The sequence below is a fragment of the Tympanuchus pallidicinctus genome, unplaced genomic scaffold (assembly GCF_026119805.1).
Source record: "Tympanuchus pallidicinctus isolate F22 unplaced genomic scaffold, pur_lepc_1.0 scaffold3, whole genome shotgun sequence".
Classification (NCBI taxonomy): domain Eukaryota; kingdom Metazoa; phylum Chordata; class Aves; order Galliformes; family Phasianidae; genus Tympanuchus; species Tympanuchus pallidicinctus.
In genome coordinates, this window is record NW_026294747.1 from 93,869,464 (window position 1) to 93,886,625 (window position 17,162).

The 17,162-nt window shown below is 35.8% G+C and overlaps 1 protein-coding gene and 1 long non-coding RNA gene across 2 annotated transcripts in view; one reads left to right on the top strand and one right to left on the bottom strand.

Annotated features, from left to right (window-relative positions):
* The window catches only part of KCNH8 (potassium voltage-gated channel subfamily H member 8), a 99,223-nt gene extending 92,354 nt beyond the window's left edge, over positions 1–6,869 (top strand). The window contains exon 14 of the mRNA XM_052692225.1: positions 4,725–6,869. Coding sequence (XP_052548185.1) covers positions 4,725–5,435 — 711 coding nt within the window. The 3' untranslated portion in view covers positions 5,436–6,869. The remainder of the gene's footprint in view (positions 1–4,724) is intronic.
* Positions 5,767–17,162, bottom strand: part of LOC128085202 (uncharacterized) — a 60,524-nt gene continuing 49,128 nt past the window's right edge. The window contains exons 2-4 of the long non-coding RNA XR_008208841.1: positions 13,621–13,720; positions 8,639–8,769; positions 5,767–5,871 (exon numbers count right to left, since the gene is read on the bottom strand). This is a non-coding gene — a long non-coding RNA (uncharacterized LOC128085202). The remainder of the gene's footprint in view (positions 5,872–8,638; positions 8,770–13,620; positions 13,721–17,162) is intronic.

Sequence of the window (17,162 nt, forward strand, 5' to 3'; positions counted from 1 at the left end):
CACATAGACTAGTTGGAGGCTTTCAGACAGTGGTGTCCCCCAGGGGTCAGTACTGGATCCAGTGCACCTTGGATGAAGGGATGGAGTGCCTCCTCAGCAAGTTTAATAATGATACAAAATTGAGAGGAATGGTTTCATATCCTAGACTGCTTTGCTGCCATTTGGAAGTATCTTAAACGGGCTGGAAAGAAGGGCAGAGAAGCACTTCCTGAAATTCAGTTTAGGCAAGAGAAGGGTCCTATGCCTGGGGAGGAATAATCCCATGCACTAGTACAAGTTAGGAGCTGATCTGATGGAAAGTAGCTCTCTGGAGAAGGATCTAGGGTTTTGATAGATAACAAGCTGACCATGAGCCAACAAAGTGCCCTTGTGGCCAATAATGCCAGTGGTACTCTGGGCTGAATTTAAAATGGCACTGACAGCAGGTGGAGGGAGGTTATCCTCTCCTCCCTCTACTCAGCCCTCCAATTGAGTGGTGTGTTCAATTCTGGACTTTCCAGTAAAAGAAAAACATGGAGCTACTGAAATGAGCCCAGAGAAGGGCTACTAAACTGACTAAGAGACTGAAACATCTCTCATAAGAGAGCTGTACCTGTTAAGTCTGGAGAAGCGAAGGCTCAGGGAATCTTATCAATGTGTGTATGTATCTAAAGGGAGAATGGGACCACAAATCTAGACTAAGGCACTTGCCTACCACTATATCATTGTCTATGTCCTACCATGTGTTTAGTTCTCTGTAATGTCAGTATAAATATATGAAAAGAATATGCAAATACTTCAACTTAAAATGCATATACAGCAATCAAATCTGCATTATTTAAAACATTGAGCAGTTAAAAATTAAAAAAATCCCCAAATTTTAGTCTTAATTTTTCTCTCATAATTTGCAGAGGGTATGCTCCCCTTTCAAATACATAAGGACATGGTTTCATATTTGGACATACAAAGCATAGCTAGCAGATTTCATTTTCATGTCCCTTTCATACTGTGTTCAACTCAGCTCCAGTGCAGCCTCCTACAGCTACATTAGTTAAAGCAGTGCTAAAGACTGCAGTCAGGATCAGACCTACACCACTGTGGCTACTGGGCCACTGTACCACATCTTCCCTTGTCAGCTCAGAGTACAGAGTACACAAATGCAGGTCCGCATTTCCCCATGCAGAGATGCTTTCAGATATCCAACATTGTGCAGAAATCTGGATTTGTATGTATAAACAACGCATACAAAGAATAAGGCTAGGTAGAGGCCTTGCTTAAAGTAGAAAAATGGAAACTGATTTCATATTTTACTACATCGGTAGATATTGCAATTACAGCATTATATCAGTATAATGAGCAGAGTATTCACATTTGTCCTATTAAACTGAAAAACAAACAAAGAAATATGAATAATGTCAAATTTGTAGCAGAAAATTGCATTCTATTTAGCTGCGTACTTACTGGAAATTCAGCTCTTTTTTTTGTAAGTGCTTAAAATATTCTAAACATTTGGCACATATTTGGATCAGTGAAATATGGATCATATGGATATTTAGCTTTCAAACAAGACAAACAAGAGAAACATTTTTAAGTAAATATGTTTATCAGATCACCTAGAGAAATTTTATAAATAGAATATTTCAAAACATCTTGCATCCCGCTGCTGAAAATAAAATCATCTCTCTTATCAGGAGAGGAAAAAAAAAGTACATTTAATTGCAAAACATCCTTTAATAGAAACAAATGTGGCAAAAAAAAAAAAAAAAAAAAAAAAAAAAAGAGCTAATAATATTTTTTTAGAATGAGAACTGATTGTGGTCAATCTATCCATTTTGTATTTTAACTATTAAAATAGACACAGAACCATGTCAAACCTAGCATCATGTGTTTTAAGAAATAAAAGTTTTCTAAACCATAAGCACAAAATAAACATTTTTATGGTCTATTCATATTTGTTCAAACATATATTCCTTCAAGCATTCATATTCATACTTCCTAAGAACTCCTGTCTTGCTTCTGTTTTGTATTCTCTTTGTTCTGTAAATTGATGAATGTGAAGTACTCTTTACAGCTTTTAATTTTAGCTCAAAAGTTTTTGACAGATGATGGTAACTAAAGCGACTGATATTTTAAAGCTTGGGCATTTATTTATTTTGTTTGTTTGTTTTAAAGTAGGATGTAAGGCACAGGGCCTACTCATTGAAGTGTTCCTTCTTCACTTTTCCTTAGCGGAAATGCATCTGAGGCATGGAAATGAATCAAGAATGAAAGTAATTGAGTTTAAAACTGGGGACTAGAAGACGATTTGAACAACAAAAAATATTACTACTATGATAGGAGATAACCATAATGTTGTTAACTCTAATACGAATTTCAAAACATTGACATATTGAAAAGATCTATTTTCCTATCATCCAAATGTAAACCTCTGTTGACATTTATCACCAATTTTTCTCTTTTCTCTAGAAGGTAGAAGAAAAGCCTGATTGTCATTCTCTTTCTCAAAACCATTTATACTGGAAACATTGTTACAGCACAGCTTAACAAACCTGATTCCTACAGACTCTTTACTCATTCCGTTTTGGAAGACTCCTTATTTTCTTCTGGTTTGTCTGTGATTAGATCTTTTAAAACCCTTACAAAGTACATGATCCCAAGCTGTGCTAGTCAAAGTAATTCCTCATAAAGATAAACTCCCTTTGTTCAATGAAAAAAGTTCTGTTGATATATCCTGGGAGTATGACTAATACATACAGTGCATGATTCAAGACCACAGATCGTGTTTTGTAATATACTGCATTGGAAGAGTATCATATTTATGCCCATAGAGTATTGTATTTATACTAATGCCTCTGATATTTTCCTTTCAGATGTGTTGCTTAACAATAATCTTTGTTGAATTTCATATTACTAGTATTTAAAAGTGAATGTGAACTCCATTTAGCAACTAAAAATAAATGTAAAAAAAAAAAAAAAAAAAAAAAAAAAAAAAAAAAAAAAAAAAGCAGGTTGCTTGAAATGTCCTCCCAGAACAGTACTGTGTTTATTGATCACAAACTGTTTCAGTCATGCATGAATCTAACACTTAGTGGTTACATTTTGGTTATATTTTCTTGGTTTAGAAGATTGTCATTTGGATGGTAACTTCTGAGTACCCTTCTGGCAAGACATATAATACTATTAACTATAAAACCAGGGAATTAGATTGTTTCACCATGAGTTATTCTTGAGAAATGTATATTGCTTCTTCTCTTTTAACCTAGTATTTAAAATTAGTTTTGTTCTTATTTAGTACTATTAGCAATCATCTTAGTGTCCTAATTCATCCAGACAGATTGGTTACCCCAGAACTACGTGAGACCTGGCCAGCCAGTTGGCAGAGAATTTTTCATACGCTGACATGATAAAGCGAATTTCAAGATCTTCCAGATTTAATTCATTTAAATTAATTATCATTGCACAAATTGTAAATATTCGATCCAAACTGAGACTGGTTGCCCTGCATTTTTTTCTTCTGCAATTAGCCTAATTCCTAAAGTGCCTTTAGATCAGATATGTCTGTCTCAAAAATAGTAATGGTGATGTAAATTGATAGATGATCTATGAAAAGTCTGTCTCAGCTCAGTTCTCATTCACTCAACTTACTGGAAAACAGAGCATCAGCAGCCTGTTAATTTGAGCCTCAAAGGCAATGCATTCTGACTGAAAGTCTCATTGACTTTATGAAGCTCCAGAATAGAAGAACCAATGGAAAGCTAAGGAAGAGAACAGCAAAGCTACATCTGCAGTGTAAGCAGACAGTTTTCTCCGCATTGCCAAAATTCAACTTTCATTTCCCAAAAAGCAAATTTTCTTCTTCACCTCTTTGGGTGTCCAGAAGAAGCGATGGCAGGAAGATGTCTCAATAAAGTTTGAATTGCAAAGAGAAGTAAACCACAGAGAGAAAAAAGAGCAATATATTCTAATAGGCTTCTAATGTAATCTGGACCTCTCCAGGTACATTGGTAAGCAATAGGCTTTTGGGTAGAAAATCTAACATTAAAAGAGCAGCAACAAAAGGTGGAGTATGTATTGAAAAACAAAGACAACTGTTTTTCCAATGCTATTTAAACAAAGCAATAATAATAATCATGTGATATTATAAAGAGCTTTTCATCACTTATGGGAAGGTTTGAATACAATAACCTCAATTTGTACTTAACTACAGGAGACAAAGCATGCAATTGAATTTCTATTTAACAAGCTATTTAATACTGGTAGTAAAGAAAAACACTCTACAGAAGCTGTCAAACTAATTTGGAAATGCAAAAAATACAACTACTAAAGCTCAAGGCATCAGAAAATGTTACTATTAAAGTTTACATATTTAAAAGCAAACAAACATCAACAAAACTAATAACCCTGTTCTCTTAAACTTTGCTTTGAAAGACAGTATTTCTTCACAGCAAAGTTGTGTAAAATCAGGTGAATTATGGCTGTAATGTTTCCATTATAACTTTTTATTGGGTTGTTCAATTACTTCAGCATGTCACAGGTTGCATAACATGCAGCTGAGTGAAGGGATGGACTATATCCCAGACATATATTAGTAAAGCATGTCTCCTTAAAATAAATCTACTGCAGACTAAATCTTATGTTTTTAGAATTAAAAATAAAATAAAATAAAATAATACAACATATTTCAGGCATAACTGTAACGTGCACTGCATAAATTAATATTGGGGTATTTTGTTCTGACATAACAGGTCGCAACTTTAACTCATGAAGTATCACAATTAAGTAAGGATATGAAGAATGTGATGTACCTTCTGGAGAACCTCCTCCCATCCCAGAAGCCGCCAGGATTCTGCACAGTGCATGGCATATCTCGGAGTCCTACCCTGGAAAGCTTGCAGGCTCGGATGGCTTGGACTACACATCAACCTTGCACACACATGCAAGCTGGGAATATTACTTGCACCAAAGCACAACCCTGCCACAGTAACACTTTATGTGACATCTGGAATACAGATCTATCCTCTGTAGGCAGCAGCCCCCAAAGAACTGAACATAATATTCAAAATTCTACAGACAATGAATTTTTTTCTACATCAGGCCTTCATAATTCACCTTCCCAGTATCAGGTAATTCAGAAAGATAACTTGCAATTTTTAAGATGTACCTCTCCCCATTCAGACACTACCTTGACCCCTCTTCAGTCTATTTCAGCTACTCTTTCTTCTTCAGTATGCTCTTCATCAGAGACATCGCTGCACCTCGTGCTGCCCAGCAGGTCTGAGGAAGGGAGCTTTAGCCAAGGAGCAATCAGCTCATTAAGTCTGGAAAACCTGCCAGGATCATGGGACCTTGAAGGAGCAGGTGGAACAGTTTCTGCACAGACCTCAGATTTCCCCCTAGATATTGTCACAAGCACAAGGGATGTTAAAGAGAAAGACAACCAAGCCATAGATGTATAATGAGAAATAGTGAAGTGGCACTCAAAGCATGTTCCACAGCTGCCACTTTTAAATTTAGAGAGTACAATGACTGCATTCTTCAGCTTTTCTCTGGTGATCATGGAGACTTACAAACATGAAAATTCAGATTTATAGAAAGTAAGAAAAGGTATTCCTGGTTCATACTATAGGAAAAAAAAATCTAGAATCTAGAAGCATGTTGAAAAACATTTTCTATACAAATAAAACTTTCTGGTCTGTTTGGCAGACTGTTGTGATAGTCCAAAGACCTTGAGGGTCAGAGCAGCTGGAAGTCTTGGATAAAAGAACTGTCATAGGCAGCTTTTATTCATCGAAGCAAAGGTTTTCCCTGAGTGTCTGACTGTTGTTTCTAAACAATATCCATGGCACTGCTTGCTTCCAGTGATTGTGGGTTCTGCTGGTCTGTTTGTCAGTTCTGTGAAAGCGAAAGGACAATTGTCACTGCATGTCATCTAGACAACCAACCAGATAGAGCTGGTAGAGAGTGGTCAATTGTTGCACGTTATTTGTTATGTAAATGGAACCTCAAAATTTATCAAAAAAATACTATTTTTATATACTTGGTATGAAATATGTAATTAAAAATATTTAAAATATTTGTAAGGAGAATAATAATTTGTTTTCATTTTGGTAAAAGCTTGCATTTTTAACAAGAAATGTACAACCAACATTAGATCAAATACTATTTATTGTTAAGATTATGTAGTTTACAAACGGATTCCCATTTATGTGCATGCAATTTGCAATGAATGTATTCATGCTGGTGGAATACAAATAAATTAAGGTATTATTTTATTTAAAAAAAAATAAAACAGCTGGAATGTTGTATGCCAAGTCAGTTATCAATACTTAAACTGTTAATTGTTTAACTGATAACATTCAATATCCTTGGTTTGTGTCTTAATATTGCAGTATTATTATTGAGACTAATATACTATGCAGCCCCATTGGGGATTTTATATTTGGTAAAGAAAATTAAGAGAAATGAAAATCATTGAGCAAACTTCCAGAAGAATTTTAAAGGAGAAAACTTGCAATGACTTAGTAAAAGGCAAAAGAAAAAAAGTTTGAAACATTAATTTATTTTTATTTCTATACCTAAGAACCTATTTTTGACCTTCAGCTATATGCATAGACTTTAGGTTTGGCAAAATCTTTTATGTGCAAAGAAAATTTTTTCAATATTTAAGAGGTTAGAAACATACACCGCTACAGTGCAAACAGAGCAACTGCTTTGCATTGGGATTTCAATTTTATATATGTTTCAAGATCCACAGTATGCATCCTATTTGCATGTTCATTAGCAAACTTTCTAAAAATCATGTTTATAACTCAAAATGTTTTAAAATGGAGAAGTTAATTAAATTACATCTAATAATTAATGCAAACTGGTGATTGCAATGAAATTAAAACTTACAGAGCACAGACTTATGTTTAACTTCCTTTAGAGGTTTTGTTCTGAAAACTTCAAAGAGTTGCTAACATTTGTTTCATTGTTAACATTTGGATGTTCACAGGAGCACAAATCTCAGCTGATATACTGTGCCTGACTTTCATCCCATCCCTTCACATCCTTTTTCCCTCTGGTGCAAATTAAGCGCAGAGTGCCATCTTTCATTCTGAGCTGCTGAATTTTGTCACTGTGTCTACATATCAACATGAGTGTTTATATATAGGGTTTTTTTTCTCCTCTGTTCCAGCTTCTAATTACAAAGAAAAGTGATACCTGAATAGTGCATATCCCAGAAATTAGAAAGTAAATAACAAATACTGGTAAATGCAGATCTGCAGAATTTCTGCACGCACATGATCCTCTTCTTCCAGAGAAGCCAAAAGGAATGGAAACATGCTGGCCCACCTTTAGCAATCTGCCTGTCATCCCCACTGCCACATAGAGCAGAAGGATGTGACTGAGAAGTTGGGAGCCACATTACATGGTGGGGACAATGACGTCTGGACAGAACAGCCAGGAGCTGGATAGTAACACAGCAGTCACAGAGTTATCTGGATCAATCTGTGCCTGTGACGGGGCAGCAGGTCTGTAAGCTCCTGGCCCAGTAATGGGAAAGGAAGAAGGGAAAGGTAGGGAGATGGGAGCTGGGCCAAAAACAGAACAGCAGCAACGATCTAAGGAGGAAAACTTAATTTTACTAAATATACTGGAATGCAAAGTAACACAAAATGATACAATATAATTGAAATTGAGGCTAATAAATCAAATAAAATAGGAGAGAGAGTGTCCAAAACTGAAAAAGCCTACTTTGAACTGGAGGCTCACGGCTGGGGAGCACAGCCACACACTGCCAGGCAGCGAGTGAGAGAGAGCCAGAGATCCTGTGATGTCCTCCCATGGCTTATCTTCCTCTCTGAACGTGAAGTCCCCTTGGGATATGTAGTTCTCTTCTGAGAACCCGGCATCCGGACAGTTGACAATCCACAGAACTGGAGTATCAACTCTTTAATTACCTGTGCATTACATGGTGTTATGATGTGGAATACTGATAACAAAACCATGACAACAGCACCACCTCAGGTGATTGCCTCACTGAAATACACAGTCTAAGATAAGTGCACCATGTCCCAGCTGTCGACTGGGGGTATACAGAAAAGCTATTTCTCTCCTATGCTCCATTCCAAATATCATTTAATAATTTCCATCATATATATATATATTTTTTTTTTAAATTGAGATTTCTTATTTTATAAATATACATAAATCATACTAAATGTACTTCAAATGTTTTGCTTTGTTTTGCTTTTGTCAAATATAATGGCTGGTGTAGTGAAATTAAATCTGGGTGTTTTGTTCCGGACCTTCTGCATTAGTTTTGCATGAAGTTTTAAAATATCAGTGAAAAGCAAAACAAAATGAAAGACTATGCACAGTCATAGCTTTACCACTGTATTTTTTTTTTTTTTTTTTCTATAATAAGGAAGTGCACATACTGAAATTGAGAAGAAATAGTACCTGGATATATAGTCCTAAGCAGTTCCTTGTCTCTGCAAGTGTCAAATATATCCTGAAAAATGTTGTCAAAAACTATGCCATCGAAGAACATACCCAGCCATGAGCTGGAGTGCAGAGAGACTGTGAGATGGCAACAAACAGGTGAGCAAACTGCCATCCAAGAAAAACAGGACAAGAATAGCACGGAATAAGTTCATTCCAGCCTGATACCAACCAAGGAATGAGGATCATCAGCAGGGCAGAAATGCAGATCTGAAGATCAGTACAACTTTAAACTTCCAGACACCATCATACTGTGAAAGCCTCAAGAAAAGTATCCCCCAAATAGCTTTTGTTTCAAAATATCTGGCAATGAACAATGAATACAGATAATTTCAGTTTTGACAAACTGAAAATTCATAGGGAAAAATGGGAAAGCATTTTAGAATAGCACAAAATTTTTGGGAGACAAACATTATTACCATGACCAGAGCAGATCTATAAACAACACAACCATGGAGAATTTCTGGGTTTAAAGCAACAAATACTGTAATATTCAAGTTTTACCCTCAGAAGAGTTCATTTTCAGTGCAAGCATCATGGGATAATATGCAGTAGCTAGACAATTTACTGTATTCCTTTTGGCACTAAAATTCATAAGATATAAAGAACAAAAACAATAGAATTCATTTTTGTCTCATGATTCTTCTCTCCATCTACTTTCACATTGATTTATTTCCTAAATTTGCTACATTTTTTCTTGCATTTTCCATTCCATTTCTGATTTCGTACACTACCTGTTCTCTCTCTCCTGATAACTTTCATTCACAGTACCACCCACTCCTACTTTACTTCCTTTTCATTTTTCTTTTGCTGCACATAAGTAACTTTCTCACCCATTCCCTTTTTTGTCCCCTTTTTAAAAAATCAATCATTTCCTTCCTCACCTTTTGGTCATTTTCCTACAAAAAACCACCCTAGCCCAACACTAAGTGGTCACAGAACTCAGCCACGCAGTAAGACAGCATTCAAGATTCAGGCTGTAAAGTTCCAATCTTTCCAATCCTACCAATACTGCATGTGCTATTACCTTCTCACAATGACGCAGTTGCCTCCACTGATAATAGGGCAAAAAAAATTAAATAAACAAAAGTAGGATCCTCCGTTAAACTAAGCTCGTTTTCTACTTGTGTGCCTTCAGACCTGTTTTTAAAGACATGCATTTGTAGTCTACCATAATAATTACACAGGCTGCTCTGTAAATTTTTCCTTTATTTTAATATTCCTATTCATCCATTTTATGGCTAAATTAGCTTCATAAACAGCAACAATTAGAAAAGTATAGAGCATCAAAGAGCGATGAGCTAAGTAAGCATAGGCATTCCTTGAACAGCTCCTGTGTTCAGAGCCTTTCAGCAACCTTCCACAGCTTTAGCACAGAGATTGAGTCACTATAACTATTTGCAAGCAAAATAAGAAACAAAAACAAACAAACAAAAAAAAAACACAAAACAAAAAAACCTGGAAAACTTCAAAATCATGATACACAGGGATGTTTGACAGTATCTTCACTAGAGCCATTTCACAGAGTCTTTTGAAGCGCTGGACTTTCCTCACTTGAGTAAGTGTTTGAAAATAAACGGTATCATAAGGAGCTTAGTTTACTAATTATTCACATCACAGGAGCAACTGGGAGTCTAAAAGACCTCAGGGTACCCTTGTATTCACAACAGCAAAAGGGGATAATACAAAGCGCAAAAAAAGAAAGAGAGAAAAAGTAGCATGAAAAATTAATTCAATGTCCCATGACAGTTTGTGAGTGAAGCAGTGCCCTGTGAAGCTGGGAGGCAGAAAACAGCTGGGTGAACAGCTGCACTGGGCACTAGGACCCTAGCAAAGCTGAAGTGCTTCTGAGCATTATACTGGATTCCCAACTCCATGTTTTGTATGAAAATTAGCTACCTACACATAAGACATAGGGGAGGATTATGTCTGGTCTGAGATATCCTGCACAGCAGTTTCCAAAACAATGCCTGCTAAATATCTGAAAGCAGGTGCTTGAATTATGCCAGCCAGTCAGATAATTAATTAACCTTTTCAAGCGTTCAAGCTGGGAGAAAATGTAGCCACTGAAGGACTTGCGCAAACTTCACACCACACCTGCAAACCCTGAGCTAACAGAAACAGCAGTGCAGCTCTTTTCCTTAACCTGCATTGGATGTAAAATTCACATCTGGACAATACTTCTTTTTAGTGTTCTTTTTAGTGCTAGTGAGGATAAACTTTTCATTGGTCAGGCATTTTAGTGGCAAGAAGGCAGGTAATGTGTCCCAGAAATGTGTAGTACATCTGCTGACAATGCATGTCCAGCTGCTCAAGCCTCACTGATGCTGCAGTCAGCATTCCAAGCTGACTGCAGACATTCAGGTCCTTGAGGGACATTTTAGACCCTGTGTTTTCCCTTCTTCTATGCTTCCCCCTCCCTCTCCTTCTCCCCTCCTTTATTTTTTCATTCCACAAGCAGTTGCAGAAAGACCTCAGGCCATGTCTGAAACTAGAAAAAAACTGGAGCGTAGGAATTACTACAATCAAAATTAATTAAAATGATGGGGGAAGGGAGGAAGGATACATTTAATACTGAATCTGAGTACAACTTTCTTATGAGTTAGCATACACTTATGCTCTCACTCGAACTTAAAAAAGGAAAAACAACAAGAATAACTGGCAGCACTGAGAATGTGAATGGCTTCTCCTTAAATCAGCAGCAGACCCAGGGGATCTGGAAGGCCAGTGTCTGCATTTCTACAAGTATAGAAAAATGCCCAGATATGGAAAGGAAGAATAAGAAGAAGGTGCATATCTCCAGCAGTTTGAACTGATCAGCAAATTTTAAAGAAAAAAAATTAAACCACAGCATTCATAAACATATTACACCTTTTAGAAACAAAGTCCTCTGTATCAGTTTGGCACAAATACAGGGAAGAGAGTAGATAAAGGATGTGAGAGTGCCAAAGCATTGGGAAATCTTGCAATAGGATGAGATCTAGGGCTATGTGAATTGCATTCTGTCAGAAACTATGTCTCCTTTTCTTTGTTTTAACTAGAGTCTGGGCATTTGGTTTTACTAATATTGAAAGAGACTATGAGCAATCATTCCCTGTTCACCTTTTCCAGGCCACTTGTGATTTAAAAGATAACTTGGAATGATGTAGATATGTATTTCAGGCTGAAGCATCCCACTCTATTTCCTCATTCCCTATAACAAAGGAATCTCACATCTTTAATAATACTTTCTACTATCTTTTATCTTTTGCATGTCAATGTTTTGAATGCATACAGCACCTACTGAAGTGTTGATTTTTATTGTTTTGCGTTCTTTTCATTTTAATCCAAGTACTTTCTTTGCTTCTCATTGCTGGATACTAAAATGAGTAGCTTGTACAGCTGCTCATTATAACTTCAAACATCTTGTGTGTGGGGTCATAATCACGTGACAGCCCATGACTGATTATTTTCTCTTCCAGGTGGACAAATTTACATTTATCAATTTCAGATTGAGTTTCAAATAATATTCCTTTTCCCCATTGCTCAGTATCAGTGAGATCTTCTATAGTTATTTACAGACAAGCTTCATGTTTACAATCTGAATACATTAAATATCAAACTTGGTCAACAATATTGATCTGTTTTGCCAGATTATGCAGAGTATCCTAACATAGTCAGAATTTCCTGTGTGAATGAAATACTTCATTCTGAAGGTTTTCTAAAAAAACGTTATTATCTTTCCAGGGACATGGAGACTAGATTTTATTTTATCTTCATTTTGAAGATAAAACTTCATCTTTATTCATAACCTTAAGTAACTTGTGTTCAACTAACTTCAAACTGCTATATGCATATTCTTTTTGTCTTTTATTTTCCAGTTAGTTTAAACTCTCTACATGTGGTCACTTGGTCCAAGATCACCTTCTGCAGTACTCCTGCTACAAGTCTGAAATAGACCCAATACAGGACCTGCCTCCCGTTTTGTCAGAGGCCATTTGGTAATGAAATCTGCCAGCTGTCACCTCTCATGACTGCTTTTTGCCTACCACTGTTAGTGGCATTTGTTCTCCAAATTATTTTTGGGAAATAAGTTTCCCAGAAGTAAACATTTTCCATTTTTCTCTCTCCCTAGTAATAGCACTGAATTTCCCAGCCAGATCCATGTCTAGCCTGGAGTGTTTATAGCAAGTACCCCATATTTCAAGGGTTCCATGGCAGGTCAAAGCTACATTCTGCAGAGTAAAAGAGCACTTAACTTTTTTTTTTTTTTTTCTTTTCCCAACTGTAAGCATCAGCATCAAAACCAAGTCAAATCCTTCAACTACAGATTTATTGTAGCTTTCCTATCACACTATGAATTTCATGCAGCCCAAACTTTCAGGAGTGAACTCGATATTTATGTGAATCCTCTTATATTTTTAATTTCTCACTGCTGTGTATCTTAAACCAGAATGTGGGAACTTAGAAATAACCTTTCCTCTCCACAGTAACAGCTGTTCTGATCCTGAGCTTGTTTTGTTTTAGTAGTGTACATTCTGTCATACAAGTAACATCAGCATAATAGCTACAGCGCAAAAGAAAATGATTTTGTTGTAATATTCAGAATTTCAACCAAGTGTTAAAGCTACTGATTCACGGAGTGTAAGTATATTATTTTTAAATTGGTGCAAAACAAACACAAATTTTATTATTCATTTTATATGTGGCTGTTACAGACTTAATTTATGACACAGGTGCTAGGTAGCCTGGAACAAAGAGATCTGAAATAATGACTATGAAAAGGCCATGCATTTCTATTTGTTATTGTTCTGATTAATAAATAAGCAAGCTCTCACACACTAGAAAGCAGAACAAAGTAGCATGCAATGATTCATTACAAGCTGGGGGAAAAAAATAGCAAGAAAAAAAAATATAAATCAACAACTCAGACAGAAACAGACTGCAAGAGCCAACTATAAGGCACAATAGCAATCTGGAGGCATTAACCTGAAGCTGGCATAGATACAAGTGCTCTCTGTGATACAAGCAGAACTCAGGGCTTACTTTTTCAAGGATAAATTCTTCTCTTGATAGCATTTGCAACAACAAAAAAAATCAAACAGACAAAAACTCCAACACATTGTTTCCAGCTAGTGACCTACAGGAAGGTAATGATAGAAAATGAGAACCTACCTTAGGTTCAGTAGGAGTTTGGAGTACATCAGAGAGATTTTTTTCCCCAGGTCATAGTTTTCTGGATCTTGAGTCCTTGTTTTGTCTTTCTGCGTAAATACTGCCAACCACATAAATATTATTACCACAGTGTAAATATTCTAGATATGACAGAATTATTTTTAATACATAATGATTACTTCTCTTACCTAGGTTATCATAAACAAAAATTATCTGTGATGTTCTGATCTGTAATTTTTTTTATTTTTTTTATTTTTTTTTTTGAGTGTGGATGGGGCTGCTTTTCTTCTTATATTTAGTTGTTTTCAAATAACTAGGGCATATGTTGCCTCCGAATGTGCCCCAAGTACATGTATTAAATCTACATTAAAATGTGTTTTAGAAACCTCTACAGCAACAGTATTCACATGTGAAAAGCCCAGCTTCCCTTAGTAAGACCATTTGCTGCAAAGTAGTACAAGAATAAGAGAGACCTGCAGGCCACTTAGACCTCATTGGGGACATTCATGTCTATTAGACTACTGTCAAGCTTAATTTACGTTCCAGTTTGCTTGCAGAACTTTTTTTGTAAAAGCAGTTACATGTTTTTCTCTTTTTTTTTTTTTTCCTTAAATCATGTGTTCCCCTGTTCCCTATATTAAGGTTTATAATTTTTCACAGCATTTGCTGTTGCCCATAAGAAAAACTTGCTTAACAATACAGTCTCCAGTCCAGCAATGAGGGAACCTCATTATCCACCAGCAGGCTTTATGGATTCTTTGTTAAACCTAACATAACCTCTGCAGATAATGTGAAAATTGGTATCTTTCTTCTACTTTTTACTTCTGCTTTTTCAAAGTGTGTAACCGAACTATCAGTGATATTGATGTAACTCAATATCAGTCTCAAACACTACTTTTCTAAAATGAAAAATTAGATTTGCACTCAAACCGGTGGGGTAAAAGGTACATTCATAACTCAAAGACAAATACGGCCATTTATTTTAGGCACTCGAAATTCATGTTCAGATAGACTCAGATTCTACAGATGCATCCAATTACAACTCGCTGGTATCTTTCAGGTGAAAGGTTGAGCTGGAAAATTTTGAGTTATTGATCCTGAAATACCTTGCATAAATATTTAAGTTGCCATAAATGTTCAACAGATACTTCCCAGACAATTAACCTAATAGTATCTGAGCTTCCCAATACTGTTTTCCCAAGGCAGTATCTATTGTACAGAAATAGAATAACATAGATTTTCAATCTTTGTGAATCCAAACTGTGAGGACACTGGAAATTTGGAGAATATATCCTAGAAAACTTTAATTAATAATCTACATAGAGGACTTTGAGAACTCAGCCTTCAAGGTTCAAATACACAAGCACGTTAATAAATACTTTAATTTCAAGTAAATAAACAAGAAAAGGTTTCAAAAAAGTTTTAAAAATATCTTCTGAATGCTTCAGATGATGCTCCGCCCCACAGGGTTAGCACAGAAATCCCACTCTACTTTAGCTATCTTAATAATGTGTACTTTTGGATACTACCTCAATAAACACGTGCCCTTCTTCATTATGCTTTTTATATCCAAACATTTAAAAAAATAACTTAGTGTTTTTCTATTAATTACTGCTATAGAATTACTGGAAAATATTTACCATCCTTGTTTGACCTGCTGTCACAAGACTCTTTATCTCTGCAAGTGCTTTCAACTGAGCCAGTGAGGAAGTGAAGAAGGAACACAAGTTATGCTAACCTGTTTGCTATGAAGGGACATTAATTTACCTGTTACCTCCAAACAGAATAGTTCACTCAGATGCCTGACAATTAAAGCCTTACATGATTTATCTCTCTTCCACATATGCAGTCCATATGTAGTCAGTGTGCTACTAGAATATACTTACATACTTTTTTTACGTGATTCTCAAAACAAAACAAAAGAAAAAAAGTACTCCCAAAACATTTTCAGGTAGATTTCTGATATTTTGTGTGAGTGTTATTAACAATTTCTTATTCTTTTTTTTCAGCTCTTTCTTTTGATAATTCCTTGCATTTGACATCTTAAGCATTGCACTATAAGGACAGGAGCACACATTTCTAACCTTCAAGTTGTTTTGTGCTTATCTATTCATACAGGACTTTTGTCATCAGCAGCAGTTCCCTGAGGAACCTGAACTATCACAGAACAATATTTATTAGTTAAGAAAAGAATCAGAATCCACCTAGAGCAGACTCGTAACAACAGCAATAAAAAACTTCACCTCTGTTACCTTTGACCCTGAAAAACTTGAGGAAACATTAAGCACCAAATGGAGAGTGCAGTCACTTGAATAGTTAATAAATGCCATTTTAACTGGAAACAGAAATTTCCTGAGGTACTGTCCACTTCAGGTGAAATCACTGAGTTACGGTTTCCAGCAAGAGAGGCAGAACTAAGACTCCACTGCTGTATCAAAGATTTAGCTGTGCTGTTAAGACAAGTTTCTTGCTGTTTCAACAGTTCCTTTCCATTCATTTTAAAGTCAAATGTAAAAAACCTGAAAGCAGAACACTGCACATCTACTCAAAAGATAATTATTTTCAAACTTCCAGTTCAGCAAAAATTTCAAAACTAATTTGTTCTTGTTTGAGACAGGACAGTCCTCAGCCCAACAAAGCATTCACATTATCTGTGAAGTTCAACAAAACTCATTTATTTATTTTTTCTTTCTATGTACTTTGGCAGCTGATGATAACTAAAATATATTTCAATTACAAATACTGCAAAGTAGGACTAAAATCTACTTCTGGGAAGTTGAAACAACCTAAGACAGAAAGAGAAAATTCAAAGTGAAATCAGAATAGGTTTATCTACCTACAGGTGAAATCCTTTCCTAATTTTTTTCCTATTTTCTTGCCTATTTTCTGTCTAATTCATTTCACATTACTCTCTGTTTCACAAATGAAGGAAACAATCAGACTCCAAATTAAGTTTCTTTAAAGAATCCCACTATGAACTGGATCAACATCCATTAGATTATCCCAACACAGACTCAATGGCTCTTTTCCCCATATAGCATGATTTGCCACTGTGGTCTGTACACATGTCTCCAGGATGTGAAGGACTTTGTACTGGATGGTCTTTGACTACCATAGTAATTCACTTCGTAGGCAAAAATCTTCTAGTCAACTGTGATAACCCTTCAAAAGAGAGTCACAGGAGAGAAAAACACCAGCAATAAACTTCCAGAGTGGAAGATACTTCCACTCCAAGAGGAAAGAGCCAGGAAAACTAAATGAGAAGCAGGAAAGCTAAAGTTTTTTGGGGGGAGGGTTGTGTGTATTAAAAAAAAAAAAAAAAAGAGCAGCATAAGATATATAAAATATATAAAGTATATTTTATATATATGAAGTATATTTTATATATTAAAAAGTATATAAAATAAGAGACGGTGCTATAGTAAGAGGCAGGCAGAAGCCCAGAAACAGCCACAGCAAAATACTCTAGTAGGAAACTATGAAAGGTTTTGACATTCAAACTCAAAAATTCTCTAGGATTTTTGACAGCTAGTAGCAGTGCA